The following is a 25,921-nucleotide window of genomic DNA, read 5'->3' as shown; positions in this document are numbered from 1 at the left end:
TATATAACACAAGTTGCTGTTTCTGTAGGTTTTTGTCATGGAGAGGCTGAGGGAATGTAGTGCAAATACATGCTTTGGGCTTGAATCCAAGCGGTGATACATGTTAGTACACAAGGGGAATTCATGTAAGGGGCTCGTGTATCACAGGGTGGCTGGGGCACTTCCGCCATCAAGAGGTATATAGAACACGACAACTGCAAGTTTGGATATCGTTTATATTTGTGTCAGATTGGTTTTTAACATCTTAAGGACATTTAACTCAAGAGCACGCAGAAACAGCTCAACCTGATATCAGCCATTATGTTGGAAGCGTTATTCAGATTGAGATGCTTGTCCGGCTGGCATGAGCTGGTAAAGCCGTTGTAAAGTGTGTCTGAAAATGCTAATAAAGATGACTTTAAAAAACAAGCATGTGCAATGCAATAGGTCTCGCAGTTGTGAGAGTTTGAGCTTTTGGCAATGTAAATGGAAATGCCTTTTATTTACATGCTGGTTTTTAAAACATAGATAAAAGGCATGGTCATTTACAATGCCAATAGCTTAAAGTCCCGCAAATACGAGACCTATTGCATTGCAAATGCTTGTTTTAGATGTGAAGGATGTTTATCGTGACCTGTGTGTGTTTGTGGCAGTTCTGACAGGTGGCACTCTTCACGAACCAGCCACCCAGATAGGGGAAGATATGGACGCCCTGTTTGTGCAGATGAGCGGCTACCATTGCAAGGCACTTGGTGAACATCCAGGATGTTGCGGTGACCCCGAAGGGGAGCGCCTTGAACTGGTAATGCTGTCCTCACACTACAAACATGAGATTCCGGCGATGTGCACAGTAGATTAGTATGTAGAAATAAGCATCATTCAGGTCGAAAGCGGCTATGAAGTCGTTTTTTTGTAGTAGCAGGATGACATCCTGTAGATTAACCACATGCAAGTGCTCTGAAAGAATGTATTTGTTTAGGTTCTATTGGTCCAGAAAAGGTACTAGAGGGAACCATCCTTTTTGGGGATCAGGAACTACACAGAGTATTCTTCCGAGCCCTGCTGATGATTGCGGACTGATTCTATGGCCGGTTGAGAAGGAGCACGTTGACCTCTTCCCTGAGTAGCCTTTGGTGTTCTAGTGAGAGTTTTGGGTTGCGAGGTGGAATGGTGGGCGGTGTGGAAATGAGATCCAGACAATAACCATGTTAGAGCGTATTTAACACCCACTGGTCAGAGGTGACATTCTGACAAGCAGGAAAGAACCTTTGGTGGCACCCCTGACCACATTTGTGTGATCGGGAGGGAAGGTGAGGTAAGTCAGGGCTATGTGGTAGTGGTAGCCCCTGTTAGGTAGTCACCTTTACATCTTTCTTTTGAGTTGTTGCCTCTGGGAATCCTGTAAAGTAGCCTTAGGGAGTGGACTGCTGGGCCTATGAATGCTGTGACGGTGAGAAGGCCTATGGGGAGGTGGTCTCTATGGTAGGACATGCAGTGCAAGGAGTCACGAGGAGCAGGTGTCTGAATGGCGCCCATTGCTTTCACCATCTCCGTATCTTATTTTATTTTTCCAAACATCTGGTCAACCTGCAGCCCAAACAGATGTTGGCCAGGTTGAGAAGGTTTTGCTGGACGTCCGGCTTGAAGCCGGAGATACAGAGCCAGGCATGTCTGTGCAGAACACAGGAGTTCCACCATGTCTGCCCCCCCCCGCCCCCCCAGCCGCAGTGTCCGCAACATCTGGAGCGCAGTGGATGGTGGTTTTGGAGATCTGCTTTCCCTCAGACAATCTCATAGTAGCCCCTTTTCCTGGGCTCCTCTGGGAGATGTTGGAGGAGCTCCTCAGTCTCATCCCAATGGCCAGGGTCATATTTGGAGAGCACTCCAATAGAATTGGCAATCCGCCAATGGTTGGCTGATTGCGCAGCAACCCTCTTACTACAGTGTCTATAGGTTTGCTCTCTCTATCTGGTGGAGGGGTATCACCAGTAGCCTGTGAGTTAGCCCTCTTAGAGGCAGTAGTGACAACCAATGTTCCCTCAATTTCTTTTCCTCTGTGTGTGTCAGTTAAGAGTGTCTGTGCTCTATGGGCACTGAAGACATGCAACAATTACCAAAATCTGACATATAAAATTCTCCAAAGGAATGTCTGAAATGGAGAAATGTGCATTTTCACTCACCCATATATGCCAATAGACCAGATTCAGGTGGGAGATTCTGGTTTTTAAAGCCGAAAATGGCTTTGAGCTATTAACCACTTAAATTGCCTCGATTTCAATAGAAGTCAATGGGGAAACATTCCCCTAATAATTCTTTCCTATTCTCCCACTTTCCTTTTCTATAATTTTGGCATGTATTCTCACCTAGCTCCACCTGAGGCAGTGTGTGAAAAGTAGTTCATGTGATTCAGACTGCCCACAGCAAGACAGGAAGGAAAAGGGGTGTCAATGGATCAATGTTAAAAAGTTCAGTAAAATCGTCAGTAAAGATTGAAAATTAAAAATACATGCAAATTATTTACCACAGCGAAACTCCTTGCACAGCAACTGTGGTGCCTGACATTGTCCTTATGGGTCTCCTTAATTAATCTTGGTCATAAATGTACATAATAAATGCTTCCCCTGCATCGAACTAAAATGTGTCCTGTGTCCTCGGCTAACACACCACAAATTTACTTCATGCATGGATTGGGCTAAAAGCTTCATTGATAATGCTAACTCCGCTGGCACATAATTCATTCCTTGTCTGTAACCTGTAATTCCAGACAATAGACAGCAGCCAAATGGGAGGGACTGCTACACATGCAGAATCAAAAAGCAAGGCCATCAGGGCATGATCCTAGATACCAATGGTTAATTCACTGCTAGCTGGCAAAGCCTTAGGGTCGCTCTCTGACCAACTACAGCTCCTGGGACTGGAGAAGGCACTAGTGTCCTCAGCAAATGGCCAATCCAAGAATCCCTCATTCCTGCCTTGCTGATGGCTGGTTGTGGAAGGCCTCCTTCTGTACTGCACCTTCAGCACGACCTGTCTGCTCTGTAACTATGACGGTTGAATGCGCTTATTTAAAGTCCATACGCTTTTGGATAGAGCTTTTGAGCAAATGGAACCTTCCCATCCACCGCCCCTGGAAAATTGCACTGATACACAATGTCGTTTTCACCATTGTTGCAGTAAGCTTGAAATGCTTCTAAAACACACAAATCTGTGAGTTTGTCAAATTTCCACACCCCAATCTTAAGTTGGAGTGTGCAAATTTGATTGAATGTGCGTTAATGCATGCATTTTAAAAAAACACATCCCTTCAAATAGAATGACACTAATAATTAAGAAGGTCCAAAATCACCTTGCATACGATACCATTATCCTCTGAAATATCCGTGAGAGAATGTACCCCAAGTGCCCTTCTTTAACACTGCATCATTACTGGGGCCCTGTCCCCCCTAAAATATACTTCTGGCCTGCCACCAGATGACCCACCTCGCAGCTTTGGGTGTAAAAACACAAATGTAATGTTCAAAAATGCTGAACCTCCCCCCTCCTTCAGTGCTTGAGCATATGTCTTGAGACTGTAACATAACTTGCACATAAATCTGTGCACTGTTGCATCAACAGAACGAGACCATAACTCAATTTCTCATTGCAGAGTTGGAGTGCTCAAAATAAAACAAGAACATTTGTGTATTGTAAAAATAAATAATGCTCACTAGAGCTCTTTGTGCAGTAAAAGCCAATGCCAATCGCTGGCGTATTTACAAAAACATTGGCCATATGTCAAGACCTTGCAAGCGTTTCTAAGCTGAAGGCTCAAGTGCTAGAAACGCACCTAACATCAAACTGACCTTAAACGTATATCGCCTTCCGAATCCGTATCACCTTCCCAGACAAACAGTGGGAGACCACAGAACAGTGGAGTCTAGACCACCAGGATTGAAAGGACAGGCACCCTAATGTGCACTCCACACAGGGCAACACATATGTTGGACCTGCCAGACATTGTGAGAACGACTAATTATTTATTTATAAAGTTTTATATAGCGCAAACAAGATATTTAAAGGGAAGTTTTGGTCTATTGTTCAGCCTGTGCAACAGCCGGTGTAAAAACAAGTAAAAAAATAAAGGATGCAACCTGTGGTGGCTAAGCAACCTACTCCATAAGCTTGGCTCACCTTGTGCAACTGGCAGTGTGCTCCGGAGCAGCCTCCTTCTCGAGACTGGTTTACCTCAGGTCATCTACTAATGTAATCTGTACACTTGGCCAGCTTGACTCTCAAAGTCAAAACCAAATGCATACTTACACTCTATGCATGTGATGGCCAACTGAAAGTCCTGACAGAGCTTAAGATGTATAGATTTTCTTGTGTAGCAGCAGATTAAAAACAAATTGCCTCAAGGCACCCGCATGTTTTGTCTAACTAAGGAAACGAGGCACACAGTGGGATGTATTTCATACACTGTAATCACATATGCCAACACATGCATGAGAGCCATGCTGACCATGAGAACATGTTATGTCTGAGTTGACACAGAGCAAATGAACCATACTTGTGGCAGAGTCAACTTGGGAACACACTGAGCGACCGTTGCACGGGTAAGCAAGACTTGTGGAGGACCTTGCCCAGGAGCAGACTCTGCGCCATAGGCACAATGTGAGCAGGTTACTTGCCCACAAGAGGGGAAATCAACAATGTGATTAATTTATTTCAGGGAAAAATGCTCAGCAATCTTTGCACAGAGACTTATATATGAATGCGTTCTGAAATATTTAAAGTTATATTGTTGTTGCCAATGAGAACACAAGTGTTTTGAAATGAAATATTGGATTGCTTCACTATGAAAGTACAGAGCCGTTATTTGCACCACCTGTAGCTACAGTGAAGTTTGCAATGAACATTTCAACATTTTGAACAACGGGCTGTATCAGACAAGAGGTTGCCACTTTCTAGGAAGACACCACCTGCCTAAGATCACCCAAAGTGATAAGCTTTCCTGGCTCACCCCATGGCAGCAGATTCCCCCGGTGCAGACCCTTCTCACACCACCACCGGCGTCCTCGCAGTTGGTCCAAACTCCTCATGGTCCTTCATTGTTTACAGAGATGCCTATTCTGACCCTGAGAGCATCTTCAAATGTCACAGGGTCACTGAAGAAGGGCACCTAGGTTCCTGTAATTTATATTCCTTTGCCTAAACTTATTGGACAAGTTACTTACCTTCAGTAACGCCTTGTATGGTAGAGACATAATCTAGCCGCAGATGATTCCTTACCTTAGAATTTCCCAGGCTGGATCTGATGACTTTTGCTCGAGCAATACCTTTGCGCGCCTGTAGGAAGAGTCAGTCAGTCAGCTCTATGTGATGCCATAGGTGTCATCCGCGCCAGAAGTGACGTCTGGGTCACCTATATAGGCACTACCTCGGCGTGCAGACGTCAGTTACTTTTCAAGACTGTTTACGCCAGGAGCCATGTAGTGCACAGACAGTGTTGTGTTTAGAATAACTAGGAACCTGAAAGAGTTCAGCCATGACCCTTAAAATCTGTCCTCAGCGCGGAAAGGATAGGAGGGTCGGTAAGGAATCTACGGCTAGATTATGCCTCTACCAAATAAAGCGTTACCGAAGGTAAGTAACTTGTACATCTAATAGAGATAATTTAGCTGCAGATTCCTTACCTTATAAAAGATACCCCAGCAACACCATCCCAGGAGGCAGAACTGCGGACAAGTTTAGACCAGGAAGTCCTGCGGGACAGAGCGGCAAAAAAGGCGATCCCTGAGGACTAGACTGTTGAGGTGTGCAACAATACCCACGTTGCTGCCTGACAAATGTTAAGGACTGAAACACCACGTTGAAACACCAAGACAACCAACAGCTACTCCAGCTACAAGGACGCCATGACTATCTACCACAACCAAATCAGAACGACGAAAAGGAATTTCATCCACACCAAATTCCTCGCCAACTCCAAGGAACTTTTCAGTGTCATTCAGGAATTCACCAACCCACACAACAAAGCCACAGACATCACCCTGTCCCAAAACCTCTGCAACAAGCTTGGAACCTACTTCCACCTCAAGATCAGAAAACTTGACAACTTTGTTGACCGCGCACAAGACGCCACAGTCAACCCCCAACCCCCCCACCCCCACAGAGACACCAGCCAGTCCACCATCTCCAGCTGGACACCTATCACGACCGAGGACACAACCACGACCATGAAATGCATCCACTCGGGCCCCTACCGACCCGCCACACGTCTACCACAGGGCCGCGGACACCATTGCACTTGAACTGCAATGGACCATCAACACCACCTTCTCTACAGACACTTTCCCAGATGACTGGAGCGTGGGCTTCTTGAGTCCCTGCTCAAGAGGCCCACGACTGAACTACCGGCCCATCTCACTCGTCCCCTTCGCAGCCAAAATGGAAGAGAAAGCAGACAACAGAACGCCATCCTCGACCCATCCCAATCCGGATTCCGGAGCAACCACAGCACCGAGACCGCCCTACTCGCCGCCACAGACTACATCCGCACGTTCCTGGACCATGGCCACTCCGCAGCACTCATTCTCCTTGACCTTCAGCAGCCTTCAACACAGTCTCTCACCACACACTAGTCAACAGACTACATGCCACTGGCATACAAGGAACTGCCCTGGACTCGATCAGCTCATTCTTCACCGGAAGAAGCCAATGGATCAGACTAACGCCCTTCCTCTCTGCCCCTACGGAAATCTCCTGCGGAGTCCCGCAGGGGTCATCACTGAGCCCAACCCTCATCAACATCTACATGACCCACCTCGCAGTCATCGTCCGACAACACTGCCTCAACAGCGTATCCTACGCCGACAACACCCAGCTCATCCTCTCCCTCACCTGAGATCCCACTACCGCAAAATTCAACTTCCAGAAAGGAATGCAGGATGTTGCAGTCTGAATGACCATCAGCTGCCTAAAACTCAATGCCGAAAAGACAGATTTCCTCGTCCTGGGAACCACCCCTTCAGCTTGGGACAACACCTGGTGGCCCACCGCCCTCAGAAGCCCGCCTACCCTCTCAGACCACGCCAAAAACCTCGGCACAGTACTCTATTCATCACTCGCCATGAACCTACATGTCAACACTGTCACCTCCAGCTGCTTCAACACCTTCCGCATCCTCCGAAAGACCTTCAAATGGATCCCCCCGGAGTCAAGGAAGACAGTCACCCACGCACTCATCACCAGCAGACTGGACTATGGAAACGCTCTCTACGCTGGCATTAACAAGTCCCTACTCCGCGAACTCCAGACAGTACAGAACATTGCGGCCAGACTCGTCCTCAGCATCCCCCGGCACGAATACATCAGCCAACACCTGCGGACACTCCACTGGCTCACCGTGGAGAAGAGAGTCCCCTTCAAGACTCACGCCTACAAATGCATACATAACAATGGACCCAAATACCTCAACGACAGAATGAACTTCCATGTACTTAATAAAAACCTCCGATCTGCCAACCTTGCACTAGCGGAAACCCCGCGCAGCCACAGAGCCAGAGCAGAAAGAAGATCTTTCTCTCACATTGCAGCCAAGGCCTGGAACAAACTACCGACAGACATCAGACGCGCTCCCTCCCTGGACACCTTCAGGAAAGCTCTCAAGACCTGGCTCTTCGGCTGAACGGATCTGCATTTCCCCCCCCCTCCTCCTCCTCCTCCTCCTCCTCCCCGCGCCTTGAGACCCTCACGGGTGAGAAGCGAGCTTACAATTCCCCGATTGCAACACAGCATGCCCCTAGGTATGGGGAGGTACTGGATGGAGAAGTAGGTGGAGGACAGGGTCTCAAAAAGTAAGTCCTATTCCAAATGCTCAGTGTGGAGATCTACAATGTGGACGGAGGCAGCCCTACCAATGAGTTCATGGTAGAACGTGGAGTCATCAGGAAGGGAGGAATAGGCCAGGGTACAGGCCGGGGTCCCTGGTGGGTCAGCATCATAAAGTTCCAGGAATCTCCCTGCAGAGGAGTGTCAAAGGTACCCCATCCCTCCATGACTTCCATGTCTGTGTGAGGTGACCCCCAAGTTGTATAGGGAAGGGGGTCGCTTGGAGAAGTGGGTGGGGAAGGTGAGCTTTGTGGAGCAGGGTGAGGTGGCGGGAGAAAAAAGGGAAAGGAGCCTTGTCCACTTTCTTGCGCTGCTTGAGTGGAGGTGGCATGTCGAAGGCTTCTTTGAAGGACAGTTGACCTTTTGACGGCTGAGCAGTAGGTCCCAGAGGGCAGGCGAGAATCTGGCCTATGTGGGAATGTATTAGTAAGTGTTTGTCAGGCATCACAGTACCTAGTGACTTGAAAGACTTCTTCAAAGAGAAACAATGTGCACACATCCAGGCCCAATAATAGATGCTAGAGATATGCACAGCATGTGTATCAACAGCCACACATGCCTCAAATCGTTTTTCTGATCTTGCGGAGTGATATAGCTCTTTCCATGGGACACCAACATACTAGTCATACAAACTCATTAGCTACATATGAGCACTTGGGGGTTCACAGACTTAATAAAGCTACCTTATGCTACATGGCACCAAATGTAAAGTTCTCAAAAGGGAAAGCGGGACAAGAGAAATTAATTAATGTGACAGACAGCACGAAAATTAAGTGTTAAAATCATTTGGGTTTTCATTAAAATCAGAAAATCATGCTTACGTTACTACTAACTGCTGGCATACAGATCCATGATCTGTTATTAGCTCATTCAGTTTCAGTACAAGATGCACTTTCCCCTGCAATTCAGACAAAGAAAACCATTAGTACCATTAATATGCAAAAACATCTTATCCACTCATGAAATATTCAGTAGAAAATGCTGGCACTTGCTATAGAGATGATTGTCAGAATACATTTTGATTGTCTCAAGTACTTATCACAAACTTCAAAAAGCATCATCATTTTTTGCCCTGTGCGGTGAATGGCAGGGCTATATCACCTATGTATTCACTGTAACTTGGCTGCTATAACTTTCACATACTTGCAAAGACTTTAGCTAATACCTCATGTAAAGATCCAGCATAGTGAGTACATGTGTACTTAAACACTGGATCCTCTTGAAATTAATAATTTTTCTTTGTTTTTCCAGCTTCGATGTGGAAGAGACAGAATTTTTTATTTGGAAACATGCAGGCACTGCCTCCTCTCATCACATAGTCCAAAAACCAAGAAAATTGGTATTGCTTATTTCTAGGAAAGGACGGTAACATCGGCCTATGAGGAAGCAAAACGAGTACGTATAGCGAACGTTGAGTAAGACAACAGTTGACAGTAAAAGACAGTGGTACACACTGTTGCATCACGTTATAGGACAACATGCACCGTATAATTAGTGCCCAAATTGGGATAGTGGATATAGGTGGTGAGCAAGGACACATTTTTTGGGAACCGAAACACATAATTTATCAAAATACTGAATTTCAGCATGAGAAAAAGGCACAAACGGGAGAGGAAAACGGTAAGAAAGGGAGAAAGGAGGAATGAGAAAATGTGCAAGCATGCGATAACGATGCATGAAGTGTATGATGGTGCAAGAAATAGGCCTGTTTTTCAATCAGAGGTAGACAACCTCGGTGTTCTGCAAGCATGGGAATCAGCAGCCTCAGTAGTGTACTAGTACTTGAGTTCACAAAGGTTGTAATTGACTCACTTAAAATTGGCGCCAAGAGACGTGATGTACAACTCTAGACAAACAACGTTGCTCTTTCGTCACAGACTGTTGATGCACTGTTATGTTTGATTAACTCTTTCTGTGCATCTGTGGATGACAAACCTCAAATCATATACTAAGAATTTCAATTTTATGTTCCAGGGAGGTGAAAGGAAGGTTCAAAAGGATAATTGAGACAAAGGTGGAACAATGTGAGATAGGATCGTTCCAGATGGAGAGATCTCTTGTTACAAGGGCTAACCATCCTTGGTAAATTCCTGGGTGGCTTGGAAATAATGGACACTTGGAGGGCCCTACTCTCATGGGAAAAAGGGTTTACATATTACTCAGGAGCCCACAAGATATTCTTTCGACTTGTTGCTTATTAGTACCCAACTCTGATATGCTTAGACTGACAGAGGTGAATATTTTTGCTTGGTCTCCTTGACCACTACCAAGTTGAGAGTAGGCACTGGTTCGGCCGTAAGGGTGCGAAAAGGGGGTGCCGCATGGATGCATGGACCATTCAAGAATTAAAATTACATATACAGGTTGCAGTCACCTCCTATATCGAGAGATGAGCCAACACTCAATAGAATCTCTGCGACCCTATGGGAGGCGTTCAAGGCCACAATATGAAGGGATATCGTTCGTTATGAGGGAAGATGACAATGTAGGAAGCAGTAGCAGTTGATATCACTCGAGACCCAGGCGAAGAAACTGATGCTACATTTGGGTTCTGACTTGTGGCTAATGCTCAGAAACTCCCTCCATAACCAGGCAGCCCTCAAACATTTGCTGTTGAATAAGGCACAAAAAGCATGGCTTGCCACACAAAGTAGGATTTACTAATGGGCTACAAAATATAGTAAATCGCTTCACTGGCTATGCACTAACACCATTAGGTCTGATCCAATAGCATCCATTGTAAATGCACAGGAGACAGGAGAAACAAGCATTTGCAATGCAATAGGTCTCGCATTAGGAAAGTTTGAGCTATTGGTATTGTAAATGACACACTTTTTATTTATGTGTTGGTTTTGAAAATAGCGAAATTAATAGCTTTGTCATTTACAATGCCAAATAGCAAATATGACACCTATAGCATTTGTAATGCAATATGTGTTGTATTAACGCGAGTTAGATGTATTGATATTACAAATAAAAATGGCGGGGGCGTGGCTAGCAGCCGAGCATAGCGGCAGCCTAAAAGAGGAGCTCCGTAGACCGGACGGCCTCTCCTAATATCCGACCACTGATCCGTGCAGATAAGAAGCTCCAACGGAGGGTTCTGAAGCCTAGGACCGGGCGGGACCCAGGGCAGTGACTTAGAAGTCTGTCCGACATTGGAAACGGAACAAACGTGGAGACGACCCTGAGGCCTGGTCGACCATAAGAAGCCGGGACATGTCCTGAACTATCGGCCGACAAGAGGCTCGGTTCATTCCCACCGGAAACGCACGGCCGCAATCCGAAGAGTGGCTCATGAGCTCAGAAACAGCAAGACTTGTTCAAACTGTCTTCGTTAGCCTTGACTACAATTAAGAAACCGATCTCCAAGCGATCAGGAGAGAGTTCCTCCGGACGGCAGACAGGTGAAACCGAAACCTAAGGAGAACAAAGGGCTGATCCGCCATCTTTGTGCATAATACTCAACGAGTCGACTGCCTTTGAACACCGTCGCCTCGCCATCGAGATCGACTTTGGAGAGTGGGACCTCTGGCCTAATAGCACCGGCACCTGACCCGCTGAAGGAATCATAAACCGAGGACTGAGCGTGCGGGGAGGAGGTGGCCCACTATATACATGAAGAGACAGGTGTTGACCACTTACACACCAGACCCCCGCGACACCCCGAACGACTGGGCGGAGTACCCTGTGAGGCTTCTAGGGTACGAAGGGGTAAGAATGGCTGGAAAGAACGCGAGAGGGGGCGCCACGCAAACCCGAATTGACTGATTTGCCAGTGGTGGGGCATCATCCTCCCCGTCTGCCCCAGCCGGCAAGATGGCGGAAGGGGCGAATACGCAAAAAACGACATTGGACGATGTCATGAAGACACTGACTCAAGTGCAGGCCACGGTGGGCTCAATCTCTACTGAGATCACTTTGATCCGTGCCGACTTCCAGAAAATGTCTGAGAAAGTGAAATCGATGGAGGTGGTCACGAAGTCCCTAGTGGAGGACGTCTCTGAGCTCCAAACGGAGATGCAAAAACTGGCGATAGAGAATAGAACAGTGCGTGAAAAGCTGGACGATCAGGAGGGTCGCTCAAGACGGAACAACATACGAATTCTGGGCGTACCGGAAACCGAAGGTGTTAGAGCAACTGATCTCTACGTGGAGGACCTAATTAAAAAAGAGCTCCAACCCAAGGGACTGTCTGCCTATTTCTCTGTGGAAAGAGCACATCGAGTGCCGGGGGGTAAACCTAAGCAGGGAGCGACGCCGAGAACCATCTTGGCTCGTCTTTTCAACTTCCGGGACAGAGACGCCATTTTGCAGGCGGCTAGGGTGTCCCCTCCGGTGAAGATCCTCAACTCCACTCTGGCCTTTTTCCCGGACTATACGGCGGAAGTTGCGCGCCATAGAAGGACATTCCTGGAGGTCAAGAAGGAACTGAGGGTGAGAGAGATCCCCCTACTCCATGCTTTTTCCGGCGCGGCTGAGAGTGGTATCAGACAATAAAACGTGGTTCTTTGACACTCCTGAACTTGCGAGAGACTGGCTCGATGGATGGAGACCGGCGACACAACCTCGTAGATCCAACAGATCGAAAAAGGACAAAAACGTGGGACTCCCGGGGGGCTCACAGACGTCTCACAGGACGGAAGAAGACAACTCCCAAGACGAAGATGCGGTGGAGGAAGGCGCCAGCAAGGGACACTAATCTTCATAAAGGACATACTAATCTTGCTTTTATGTTTGCATTCTGCCTGGGGGCCGGCTACAGGACACTGGGCTGAGGACTTCCAAGGAGTGTATGTGGGGCCACCGGCTCCGGAGACTCTTCACCCCTGCGAGCAAGTATTTGGTGTGGGGAATGGGACAGGCACTCTGCTAAGTTGGGGGGGCGGGCGGTTCTGAGTCCGTATAGCAGGGGGGCAGGGAGGGGGGTAGTTCAGGGTGTGGGGGGGGGGTTGGTTTTTCGTTTTGTTTGACTCAGGGAATTAATAGGCAACACGGCGAACTGAAAGACTATAGGGGTATGTACTGAGTACTATGGCACGCAGATGTTGAAATGTACAGACTAAACTTGATAGGTGTGCATGGCACGCAACTTACAATCTACTCCTCAACATGAGAACATAAGCACAGGTCCGATACCTCCACTGCAAGTGATGTCCTGGAATGTAAGAGGTCTTGGGGATAAGATAAAGAGAGGGTTGGTCCTAAAGGCTATTAAGAGACTGAATCCAGATCTAATCCTTCTTCAGGAGACGCACCTAGTGGGAACGGCGAGCAAGGCATTGGACAGAAGGGGATACAGTATGGTGGTACACTCGGACTTTACCTCCGGGTCTCGTGGAACTGGTATACTAATGAAAAAGGCATCTCGCTTCATACTGCATTCCACGAGAACCGATGAGTATGACCGCTTCGCTGTGGCGATTGGACAATGGGAGGGCAAGCCACTTAACGTGGTCTCGGTATACATTCCACCGGCGCTGCACGCGACCACTCTACCCGAGTTAGGGAAATTTCTGTTAGATCTCCCGGAAGGTGACCTAGTGGTGGGGGGAGACTTCAACGCAGTGGCACATAACACGCAGGATAGGTACCCGGCCAGAACACACGCGTCTGGTCCGTCCCCCCGCTTTCAAGAATTCATCGATGCACAAGGGTTGGTGGACGTTTGGCGGCACCTTTACCCTGAGGACCGGAAATACACCTATTACTCGGCAACTCACAATAGTCTGTCTCGCATAGACTACTTTCTTACATTGGGGGACGGTCAACTTACAATTAGTGATGTGCAGATTAGGCCAAGGGGTGTTTCAGATCATTCCCCCCTAACACTGAACATCTCATGCTCGGGGAGGGTACGCAGAAGACTATGTCCAATTTATCCGGGGTATATCAAGGTACCACATGTACGGAAAGAATTAAAAAAGGCGACCCGGCACTACTTTGCCGAGAATACTGGTTCGGTGTCCTCTCCCACTACACTATGGGAAGCATACAAAACAGTTTTGAGAGGTCATGCCATTACAGCAATAACAGGGCATAAGCGCATGCAGCAGCAGGAGTTGCGGGACCTAGAATTGGACCTAGAGGTAGCAAACATAGCCCACATGGAACACCCGACGGAGGAAACACTACACACACTTACACTAAGCCAACAAGCCCACACTGATCATATCCGCCTACAAACAATGGAAAATATAACCGCAACGGCGAATAGAATATATGATATAGGCGACAAGGCCAGTAAACTACTGGCCTGGTTAGATAAGAGAAAAGAAGGTAGCAGGACCATACTACAATTGGCAGACCACAGTGGGACACTACACTCAAACCCGTCGGAAATAATTGATCTCCTCGCAGATCATTTTCAAGAGGTATACACTCCTGAAAGGGAAGTTACTGAGGCTGCTGCGACGCTGGCCCTCCAACCGGTTCGCACCCCAACCCTGCCCCAAGATGCAGTGGATGAACTGGAGGCAGACCTGACAGTACAAGAGGTTCAGGCAGCAATTAACACACTTCACACAGGAAAAGCAGTGGGCCCCAACGGGATCCCGATTGAATGGTATCAAACGATGTCTGACACACTGAGTGAGCCACTATTGGCGATGTTCAAGGATAGCTTGGAGCAGGGGGTACTGCCCCGGGATCAACGACTAGCCACTATAGTTGCCATCCCGAAACCGGGTAAGCCTCCAGCAGACTGTACCTCATACCGACCAATCTCGCTACTCAATGCGGAAGCTAAGATACTGGCAAAGATGTTGGCTACCAGATTGATGCCCCACCTTTCCCTCCTGATCCATCCAGATCAATCCGGCTTTATGCCGCATAGGAGCACAGCACTTAACCTCCGAAGAGTCCATGGCGCACTGGCGCGGGCCCCCCTATTGACAGAACCAGCGGTCATTCTTTCGCTGGACGCCAAGATGGCATTCCATTTAGTGGAGTGGCCATACCTTTTCGCAGTTCTAGCGCACATGGGCTTCGGCCCCAAATTTATAGCGTGGATAAAACTCTTATATACAGAACCTGTAGCACATGTGACGGCCAATGGCCACGTTTCACGTGACATGCCATTGGCTAGAGGAACGAGGCAGGGCTGCCCGCTCTCCCCTCTGCTGTTTGCGTTAGTTCTGGAACCGCTAGCGACTATCATTAGAGATACTCCTTTGCTAAAGGGGGTAAGTTGGGGGGAGCATTGGGAGGACAGAGTCTCCCTTTATGCTGATGATATGTTGATATACTTGTCAGATCCGGCTGCAGGTATTCCTATATTACTTGACCTGTGTAATGCACATGGTGTTTACTCCGGCTACACCATAAATTGGTCAAAATCGATTATATATGAACTGAAGGGTCCCTTGCCGCATATACCCAGCGAATGCCAATTGACCGTTGCACACCCCTCGTTTAAATATCTAGGCATTTATGTAACCCGAGACGCCTCGCACTACTTTACGCAAAATTTGTTACCTCCACTCACTCGCTTAAAAGCGGATGCAAGATACTGGGCGAATCTACCATTGACGCTTCTGGGCAGAGCGGCTTTATTTAAAATGAAGGCACTTCCGCGTTTTTTATATTAATTGGAGAATACACCGACCCTTGTCCCACCCTCATATTTTAGGAAGGTGACAGCAGTCCTTTCAGGTTTGTTATGGGGAGAGCGCCCGGCTCGAGTGGCTCATATAAAACTTAACCGTGGATGGTACGACAGTGGGATAGCACTGCCAAATTTACAGTTATATTACTGGACGTCCCAACTTTAGGTGATAAACCAGTGGATCCACGCACCACAAGACGACCCGGCATATATGGCTGACAGAACCCAATTAGGAACACACAGCCTATTGGCACCGCTATATAACAAACGTCTATTGACAAAACTGATAGGCCCGACAAAGCACACGGTAACATTATGGCATAAGGCGCAGGCTAGATTAAAATGGGGGGATGTTATAACCAAACTCACACCCCTGTGGGATACTAAAGCATTGGGATGTCTGAGACATAGCAAAGGATTTACCCTATGGGACAATATAGGAATCTCCACAGTGGGAGACCTATGGACGAGTACTGGTGTGATCCCATTCTCACTCCTACAGCAACAATATGACCTAGGATCCACTGAGACATATAGGTATATACAGATCAGACACGCATTGATGAGGGCTATAGAGCCGGGGACCAAAGTCCCTGAATCATCTCCATTAGAAGACCGCCTGCTCACTGATTATATGCAAACAGGAGCTACATCACTCACTTATCAAAAACTGTTAAATAATCTACCGGACCCACTAACTAAATTACGGGATAAATGGGAGACGGAGTTGGGAGAAATGGGTGAAACGGACTGGAATGCCGCACTAGCATCCCCGAGAGAGGCAGGAGTATCGGCCCGATTCCGTCTAGTACAATTCAAAATACTACATAGGGTCTACTACACCAGAACCGCTTTGTATAGAATACACAGGGCGCAGCATCCGAATTGTCTGAGAGGTTGTGGAGAGGAAGGAACACTCCTACACACACTTTGGGGATGTCCGGTCATTAGCGAATACTGGAGGCGAATTATGAGGACCGTTTCACAAACACTGGAAGTTTCACTCACACCAGACCCGAGGGTTTGCTTATTGAATATGTGGGGGAGGACGGATCTACCTAGACAGGGGCAACAGTGGGTGGTGATAGGAGCGATGGAGGCCAAGCGCGACATTGCACAAAAATGGGGAGCGGCAGACGCACCGACATTGGCACAGTGGTGCACACACATGGACAAATTGATGATTACCGAGCGAGCGGTCTATAAAATAAGAGCCAACCCTCACAAATGGAACAGGATCTGGTTACCTTGGAACAAGTATAGAGGTGACCTGTGTGACCCTTTCCCGGAAGAAGGAGAGGATAGCTCTGATGAGGAGGATGAACTTTGAAACGAACACATACCCATGGACGGGACGCTGGGAGGGATATGGGTGTGATGGTAAGAGACCATGGGGGACTCATGGGTAAGAATACAGCGTAGTACATCAGTAAAGCCCCACCGATATAGATAATTGTCCGTGTATTGAAGCTCTACTAAATTGTTTAATGTTCCTAATGAGTCTATAGTTCTGTTTCAATCAAGAACAAATAATTAAAAAGTAAGACTATTAATTCTGTATACACTGATGGAAAGTTTGACGCACCATGTTCTTAATTGCTGCCGGACCGGAAGGTTGTCGGCTGAATAGCTGTGTATCACGAGCATCGGAATGATTAGGTAGTGACAATGTCCTCTATACACGCAAATGATGTAATGTGTAATTGTCAACTGCAAATAAAGTCTTACAAAAAAAAAAAATAACAATGGCTTTTCATTTTTTTAAAATAATTAATACTTAAATAAAAGTTATTGGAATTTATAATGACAATAGCTTAAACTTTTGTAAATAACTTTTGAGAAGATTATGTTCAGTGTATTTTATTGTGACAAAAATCCAAGAACAGAAGTGAAATATTAACATCTTTTTGTGACATTTGTAATAAAGCTTGAAACATTGAGAGATCATATTTGAACCAGTTGTTGTTAAATGGTTGCACAGACTGATGCTGTGGTGGCGCTGTGTGATGTGGTGGCAACAAGGGATGATGTGGCGTTCAGTGGTGCTGTGGTAGCGCATAGTGGTGCTGTGGTGCCCCTGAGTGATGCTGTGGTGGTGCTGAGTGATGCTGTGGTGGTGCGATACATATATAGAGTGAGTGCGATAGAGTGAGGGTGATAGATAGAGGGAGGGCGATACACAGATAGAGTGCGGGAGATAGATAGAGTGATGACTATAGCTAGAGTGAGTGCGATAGATAGATAGACAGATCAAGTGACGGTGATAGATAGTTAGATAGAGGATGATAGTTCGATAGAGTGAGGGCGATAGATAGGTTGCGCTTTGTATGGATGTTCAACGTGTTACACTCTTTATGTCCCTGATCGAAGGGCAGGGCACCTTTGAAAGAGATAAGCATGTTGGTACAACCAGAGCAGAACACTGTGAATGCAGATCTACCGCCTGCAAAACAAGCAGGAAGTGGGATAAGGGAGGGGGTGGCAAATGGGGAGCATTTTTGCGGCCTCTTTGATGTTCTCAGTGGCCACGTGGCTCACTGAGAACATCAAAGCGGCCACGAAAGTGCTCTCAAAGGCTGCAGGCGGACAAATTATGCATGTGCCCAGCGCACAAGCACTGTACCTTATCCGTCTGCAGACTTTGGGAGCACTTTTGAAACCCCCACTAAATATCTCGCCAATGCATCGCTAACGCAATGGCTTAGGCGAGACTTAACAAAGAGCCTTTTGGGTTAAACATGACCTACTGCTTAGTGTCTGTGATCCAATCAGATGCTTTTTTTCTGCCAACGTCACATTTTGCCACCAATCGGCCTGAGGATGGTTGGGTATTGTCTGCCCTTGATACAGATGTGAGGAACGATATACTGTATATGAGCCACGGATTGGGTGTTATTCCCCTTAAATCCCTCTGAATTATTCTGGTGTTTTCAACTAGTCCTGATGAAGACTTCTCCTAAATAACTGATAGGGGTTGAAACATCAACACGTTTGACATGTAGACAGCTAATCATTAATATTCGTCTGAATGGTGCTCTAATTCTGAGACAAAAATTAAAATTGCATTGCAAATGTGTCTACAATATTTCTGCTTTGTTCTCATTTATAGCACACATTTATTTACAAATGTCACTCTCACAGAACCGTTAACTGGAGCATCTATAGATTATATATTTGTCTGAATTTGTTTTATCCCCAAAGGACAGTAAATTCTGTCAATTTAAGAACTATGTGCATGCTGTTTTTTACGGCAGGGAAACTGAGACGTGAGGCTATTCGTGGAGACAACCACTGTTCTCTTAAATATTATTGATTACCCGGGGTTACAGGGTTACCCCATATTTGAAGCTAGATTGACTAGATAAATCCAGACACACTGGTTACAACATGGTAACTTTCTATCCTCCTCTTCTCCATTCATGTTACAAATATAAATATCCTGGGCCCGCAGCATGCAAATCCATTGAAGTTTCAGGGCCACCAGAGGTGACAAGCTCTGGCACAGACGGATCCTACTTTTCACAAATAGTTGAGAAAGTGAAGGGTGAGTGCTCACCAACGAGGCTCACAAATACTTGAGTACGTGTAGACTCAGTGCTGACTAATGAGGTTAGTAAACTGTTGACTGGGTGCAGGCTTAGTGTTGAATAATGAAGTTTGCAAACAGCGGAGTAAGTACAGGCTGAGTGTAGGCCAATAAGGTTTGCAAACAGCCGAGTGAATGCAGGCTGAGTACTGGTTAATGAGGTTTTCAGACAGCTGAGTGAGTGCAGGCTGAGTACTGATTAATGAGTTATGCAAGCAGCTCTGTGGGTGCTAACTGAGTGCAGACTAATGAGCTTTGCAAATAGTTGAGTGAAGGCAGGCAGAGTACTGATATATGAGGTTCGCAAATAGCGGAGTGAGTACACGCTAAGTGTAGGCCAATAAGGTTTGCAAATAGCTGAGTAAATGCAGACGGAGTGGTGATTAAGGAGGTTTGTAAACAGCTGTGTAAGGGAGGCAGAGAGTAGGACAATGAGGTTTGTAAACAGCCGAGTGAATGCAGATTGAGTACTGATTAATGAGGTTTTTAAACAGCCGAGTGAATGCAGATTGAGTACTGATTAATGAGGTTTACAATCAGCTGCGTGAGTGTAGGGGCAGAGTGCTGACTAATGAGGTTTGCTAATAGCTAAGAGAGTGCAGGCTGAGTATTAACTAATATCTATGTATTTGACAAATGCTTGTGTGATGGAGTTAGGTACTGACCACCTGGACGCACTGGACACAGAGTAGGCGCCCTCCTGCCAAAGCCAGCAGATGAAACACCCTCAAGAAGATCAAATAAGGGTCCCAAAAGAGTTCATCCGAGCTGCCAGCATACTACATGTGACAAAAAAAGCACACCTGTCTCTCATACGTCCTCATACAATGATACAACCCTCTCCCAAGCGCTGCGCTGCGTCCATTAACACGATAACAGCGCCTCAGTGCTCACCAGGTGCTATACAGAAACACTTTCCATCATGGGGGCGCTGCAAAGATCACACACCTCTGAGCAGGCACCCACGCAGCTGACTGCGCTACTCAAGCGGACCAGCGCCTCTCTGATGCGCCCCTTATAGGAGTAGTAAGCGCTATACAATAGTATATATAATACACTATCCCGTGATAGACCCCTGCCCCAAACACAGCTGTCTGGAGTCCCGCGCCTCCTCCACACTGGGCCCTCTGCAGATCTCATGTCCCACAGAGCTGCCGACGGTCACAGGAGCGGAGGAGGCGCTGTGATTGTAAGTGAAGCCGCCGGGTGAGTAATGCTCCCCGTGCCACCCGATACCTTTTTTTAAGGAGTCATTCGATAAGTGAAGGCAGCCGGGATGAATTATTGATGGAGAGAGCTGCGGCCTCCTTCGGGTCAGGTCACCGAGGCAGAGGGGGCGCGAGGGGCCCAGGACCCCCACCCCGGGGCCAAGAGGAGCCTCAACTTTACAGAAGTGGAAGTGAAGCACGTACACAGCATTAAAGTGCATAGAGGCACTGTGTGCTTTTAATAGCACAGAGGTGCTTGCAGCCAGGGCACAAGTCGTAAAACAAGGCTGTTCAACTCCCCCAAATAACTAATTTACAACCCTGCCCGCCCCAATTCCTAAACAGATGAAGGTACTCACGCAGATACGGTCTTGACGCTTAACACCGCTACTGAATAGATGGTGTTGAGTCACAGCAGCTGCTCTACTCAAAGGCTTACCGATCCTGCAACAAGTCACCGCTTCTGCAGCTCACCCTCGTGGATCAAGACAACAGACAGTGGGAGGGGGGCGAAACAAAACGGGCCACGGACAACAGACAGCGGGAGGGGGGCGGGAACAAAGGGAACTCGGAGAACAGGAAACTAACAAGCCGTGAGCTTGCACGCTCCCGAACTTCCAGTTTCGGGGTGTGCACGCTCACGGCTGTCGGGATGGCCCAGAGGAGCGGTGGCAGCAGAAGTCAGGAGTGGCGGTTGAGGCCGCTGATGCGGTAAGTGGGGCTTTTGGGGTGGGGGCGGTGTGTGTGTGTGTGTGTGTGTGTGTGTCTGTGTGTGTGTCTGTGTGTCTGTGTGTCTGTCTGTGCGTGTATGTCTGTGTCTGCACGTCTGTCTGATTGTGTTATGCGCGTGTGTGCGTGCCCTCGGCCGGCCTGCGTAAGCTCGCCCACAGACCCTGGTAGGCTCGTGCACCGCTCTGTCTCCCTTGAGAGGCAAGTGGGCGACAACGGGTCGCGAGAGCGAGACCTAAAAAGGAGACCTGCAGATCACCACCAAATTCATTTTAAAGTACTACTCGGTCTCGTACTTTGTAGGCACATACATGATGCCGTCAATCTGGTAGGTTTCATGAGGGATCTCCTGGCTTGGGAGCTGAATAGGGAAGAGAACAGTGAATTAGAGGGTGACATCACAGACGAGGAGCTAACATCAACTGCAGCCATGCAAATCCCCAAGACCAAATGGCTTCCAGGTGGAATAATTTAAACTCAATACCTAAACTTACAGGGCCTTTGTTTGGAGTGGTTCTGGAGGCATATAAGAGGAGGGCAGCTCCAGGTGGATTTACGCATGGCAGAGATAGTCGTTATTCACTGTAGGAAAATGCCTCTTTTTGTATGGTCAAATTCTTTTCTGGAATGATAAAGGTTTTGTGGCTGCACACTAGGACTCTTAACCAGGCTACAGTGCATGTGATCTGAACCCTAGAGCATGTACACATTGACTACACTCCTGATTGACCTATTTAACTCACTTATAACCAGTGTATAGTGTACAAAAGTGTAACCTGGGCTTGTAAGTTAAACGTCACTAGTAAACTTCATGTGCCATTACTTAAGTGACAGTACAAAGCATGTCTCCAGGCCTGCCCCGGCAAAGTGGGTATGCAGTTTTAAAACTGCTAATTCGACCTGCCAAATAAAACCTCTTATATTCTAATCAAAAGAGGGGAGGTGGAAAACGGATCCATTCATTTTCCAGGTAGATATAGGCTAATCAAAGAGGAAGGATCACTTGTCCTGCTCAACCTTGAGTGTACAGGACTAGCAAGGGGTGTCCCAATAAAAAGACCCTCATGCACGTGATGGGTAAGGTGGGTTTCAGAGCGGTATATCTTGGTTCTCCGCTTTTATGTCACGTGTGTGCATAATCATAAGGTCTAGTTTCGTTATGCAGCCTCCACCCGGAGGTATTGTACACAAGGTTGGTGCAGTAGTGAGCCAGAGATAAAAATTGTTAAAAAACCAAAAACTCAGCAAAAGGAAATTTTATTCAGTCTGGTTTATGGTCTGGTAAACTCTCTAGTAGTGCAGCTTGTTAACCTGATAATGAGTAATAGTTGCACTAAGAGTCATGAAAATAGAAAAAAAGGGGGGGGGAGTGACTAAAAATAGGTCGACATGTTTCTGCCTTGGCTGCCTGGATTCTAGGACTTACGGGCATTCATCAGGACCAATAGTGAGTGGAGTGAAGGATTAAATAGTTAAAGTGCTCAAAAGTGTGAAAAGGAAAAAGGTTATTGACCTGTTTCTATGTTTGGAGGTCTTATGGTACCTGTAACGAGTAAACACAAGTTTGCAACACTCATACAGGGAGGGGGATGGGGGGGGACACACGTTAAGCAAATTTGCTTCTCATATTTACCAATTGGTAAGCTATAAACAACTATAAAATGACAATACTTTACATGACCGGTTAATGTTTGCGGCAATGTCAACTCTCTCTCGTGCTCTCCTGTCTCATGCAGTCGCTATAGCATGCTTCTGGGTGAATCAACATGCATGTCTTGTGGACGAGTGTGGGTATCACTCGGTTTGTGTAGCAATATTGTGCGCATATAAACTGCTACAAATTGTGGTGGTTTCTGTTTTTCACTCATTCCACTGTGAAGTATACATAAATCGCTTTGTGAGTGAAATCTTCCTAGGCAGTGCGTATTTTCGGGTGAGACACAGTACTAAATGAGGAATATACAGCGCGGTGCAAAGTATTGGGTTCACATGCGTGTGGGGAGGTCGGCGGCAAAGTGACCGTCAACGTGTATTACATCCTTTCTTTACCTCGCGCATAAATTATGCACACTCCCTTCGGTGGTAGAGCTCTTAGAAAGGGCTACGGGAAGAAGAGAGAGAGGGGTCCGAAAGTTAGATGGGGCACAGTTTTGTACTTGCGGTTTTGTAGAGGCGTTCTCTCGGTGTTTCATGATACCTATTGCGCCCGTTCCTCAGCTTCCCTGTGTATGCGCTGTGCTGCTCTTACCGAACCGGAAGCAGTTGGTATTGCTTCCGGGTCGTATTAATGGGCGTTAGCTGATCGGTTGGGAGGTTTTCTATTGGTCTGAGCCCTGTGTTTACGCAACTATGGTAACCAGGTGTATTAATCTCGGTGTTGTGCTTCGGTTTTAGTTTAGGTGCTCTGTTCTGCAAATCCCCATACTCGTATTGTTTTTCGAAATGGGGAGGCTGAAAATGGATACATTATGGCAATTATGTATTGCTTCTGCCTTTCGTTGGTATTCCCTTGAGTTTCTCATTGGGACGCAGTGTCATCTTTCATGAGCAAAAATGCTGTTAGTTACCATTATATTATTTGCTGTTGGTGGTTGGTCTGGTCTTAATGCCGAGTAATCACCTTTTTGCTAAAGACAGCCAGGGTATGTTATCATTCAGTCCTTCGCTGTCTGTCTTGAGTCTATGTACCCATCTCTGTTCTTTTTCGAATAGGATTTTCTCCGCATTATGGTCTTTATTCGATAAGGTTTCCAGAATCACCCATTGTAGGTCAAGAATAGTATGGCCCTTCTCTAGATAATGTGAGGCCATTTTCGTTGTGCTTTTTTTTACATTTCACGTTGCTCCTGTGTTCACCAATTCTTTGCTTTGCTTTCCTGCACGTCATCCCTATGTAATTAAGTTTACAAGGGCATGTGATCATATATACAACATGCGTCGTGTTGCAATTAGTATGGTTGTTCAATGTCCATTTGAAGTGAGGTAGGAGTTGAATTTCTTTTGTTGGTCTTGTGAGATCACAGACAGAGCACGAGCCACATGGATAGTGGCCTGTCACTCTTGGATTGCCCCACAAAGAAACATTATCTCTTGGTATTTTTGGAGGTGGTCTTGTGTGGACTAGCATATCTTTTAGGTTTCTGCTCCTCTTATTCGCAAATCTAGGCTTCGGCCAGGTTAAATTACCTGATGTCAGTATGCGCCAGTTACTATTGACAATCTTTTTGATATTGTTTGTCATCGGGCTGTATGTGGTTACACATGTGAGGGTTTCCTCTTGTGGAGTCTTTGGGATGCTGTCCAGAAGTGCCTCTCTATTCTGGTTTCTTGCCCGTTTCTTACAGTTGGATATGATCTTTTTTGGGTAATCTCGGGCTTCTAGTTTTTTGCAAAGATCGTTAGCCTGTGATTTATATTCTGAGATATTGCTGCAGTTGTGCCGTAACCTGAGGAACTGGCTGTAGGGAAAGTTCTCTCGTAAAGGTCTTGGGTGAAAGCTCTTAAAGGACAAAAGACTGTTTTTCGCAGTGGTTTTGAAAAAGGTCCTAGTTTGAAGGGTATTCGCTTCAGCATAGACAGTAACATCTAAGAAGTCAATACTCGTTTTGTCTGCAGTATATGTAAACTGTAGGCAGGCATCCGGTTGGTTCAGCCATTTGTGGAAATCTGACAAAGTTGCTTGATTCCCTCTCCAAATAACAAAGATGTCATCAATGTATCTTTTCCAAAACAGTATACATTGATGATAGGGATTGTTGGTTTGGTTTAAGATATATGTGTCTTCAAAAGTACTCACATACAGCCCTGCCACGCTGGGGGCAAAGGTACTGCCCATCGAAGTCCCGTGGCATTGCAAATACAGGGTGTCTCTGTATTGAAAGAAGTTCTCCATGAGAGCCAGTCGACAACATTCCAGAACAAAATGTCTGGGGGTTTTATACATCCAAGTGGTGTTGAAAAGTATGTTTTCAAGAGTTTCCATGGTTTTCTCTTGCGGTAAGCTAGTATACAGACTCTCTACGTCGAACCCTACAAGAAGCATAGTGTCTGGTGAATAATCTATATGCTGTAGGTGATTCAAAAGGTCTCTAGTATCTTTTAGATACGTGGGGGTTTTTTGCACAAGTGGTCGTAAGTATTGATCTGCAAACTCTGAAAGGGGTTCAAGGATTGAACCTATGCCAGACACGATTGGGCGTCCAGGTGGTGGTATCCGCCCCTTGTGGGTCTTAGGTAATGAATAGAAGTAAGGGGTACGGGGTGTAGTGGTCCGTAGGTAATCCCCTTCTTTTTTTGAAATCCAGTTGTTAATCTCTCCTTCTTCTATCATCATTGCGACAGTTCTCTGGAGTCTGGGTGTGGGGTCTGTTAGGATTTTGTAAAATTTGTCATTTGTCCTAGAATCCAGGCAGCCAAGGCAGAAACATGTCGACCTATTTTTAGTCACTCCCCCCCCCCCCTTTTTTTCTATTTTCATGACTCTTAGTGCAACTATTACTCATTATCAGGTTAAGCTGCACTACTAGAGAGTTTACCAGACCATAAACCAGACTGAATAAAATTTCCTTTTGCTGAGTTTTTGGTTTTTTAACAATTTTTATCTCTGGCTCACTACTGCACCAACCTTGGGTACAATACCTCCGGGTGGAGGCTGCATAACGAAACTAGACCTTATGATTATGCACACACGTGACATAAAAGCGGAGAACCAAGATATACCGCTCTGAAACCCACCTTACCCATCACGTGCATGAGGGTCTTTTTATTGGGACACCCCTTGCTAGTCCTGTACACTCAAGGTTGAGCAGGACAAGTGATCCTTCCCCTTTGATTAGCCTAAATAAAACCTCTTGCCATGCCTAAACCTTCCTTTTTAATACTTACTTTTCAATACTTACATAATATGTATATTCAATGATTTACATGTCCTGGCAGTGAAAAACT

General features: G+C 46.5%; 1 protein-coding gene across 1 annotated transcript in view; it reads right to left on the bottom strand.

Moving 5' to 3' along the window:
• The window catches only part of RASA2 (RAS p21 protein activator 2), a 619,199-nt gene that overhangs the window by 383,955 nt on the left and 209,323 nt on the right, over positions 1 to 25,921 (bottom strand). The window contains exon 5 of the mRNA XM_086943698.1: positions 8,670 to 8,746. Coding sequence (XP_086799824.1) covers positions 8,670 to 8,746 — 77 coding nt within the window. The remainder of the gene's footprint in view (positions 1 to 8,669; positions 8,747 to 25,921) is intronic.

The sequence above is a fragment of the Lissotriton vulgaris genome, chromosome 11 (assembly GCF_964263255.1).
Source record: "Lissotriton vulgaris chromosome 11, aLisVul1.2, whole genome shotgun sequence".
NCBI classification, from domain to species: Eukaryota; Metazoa; Chordata; class Amphibia; order Caudata; family Salamandridae; genus Lissotriton; species Lissotriton vulgaris.
This window is presented reverse-complemented; position numbering and strand designations above follow the sequence as displayed.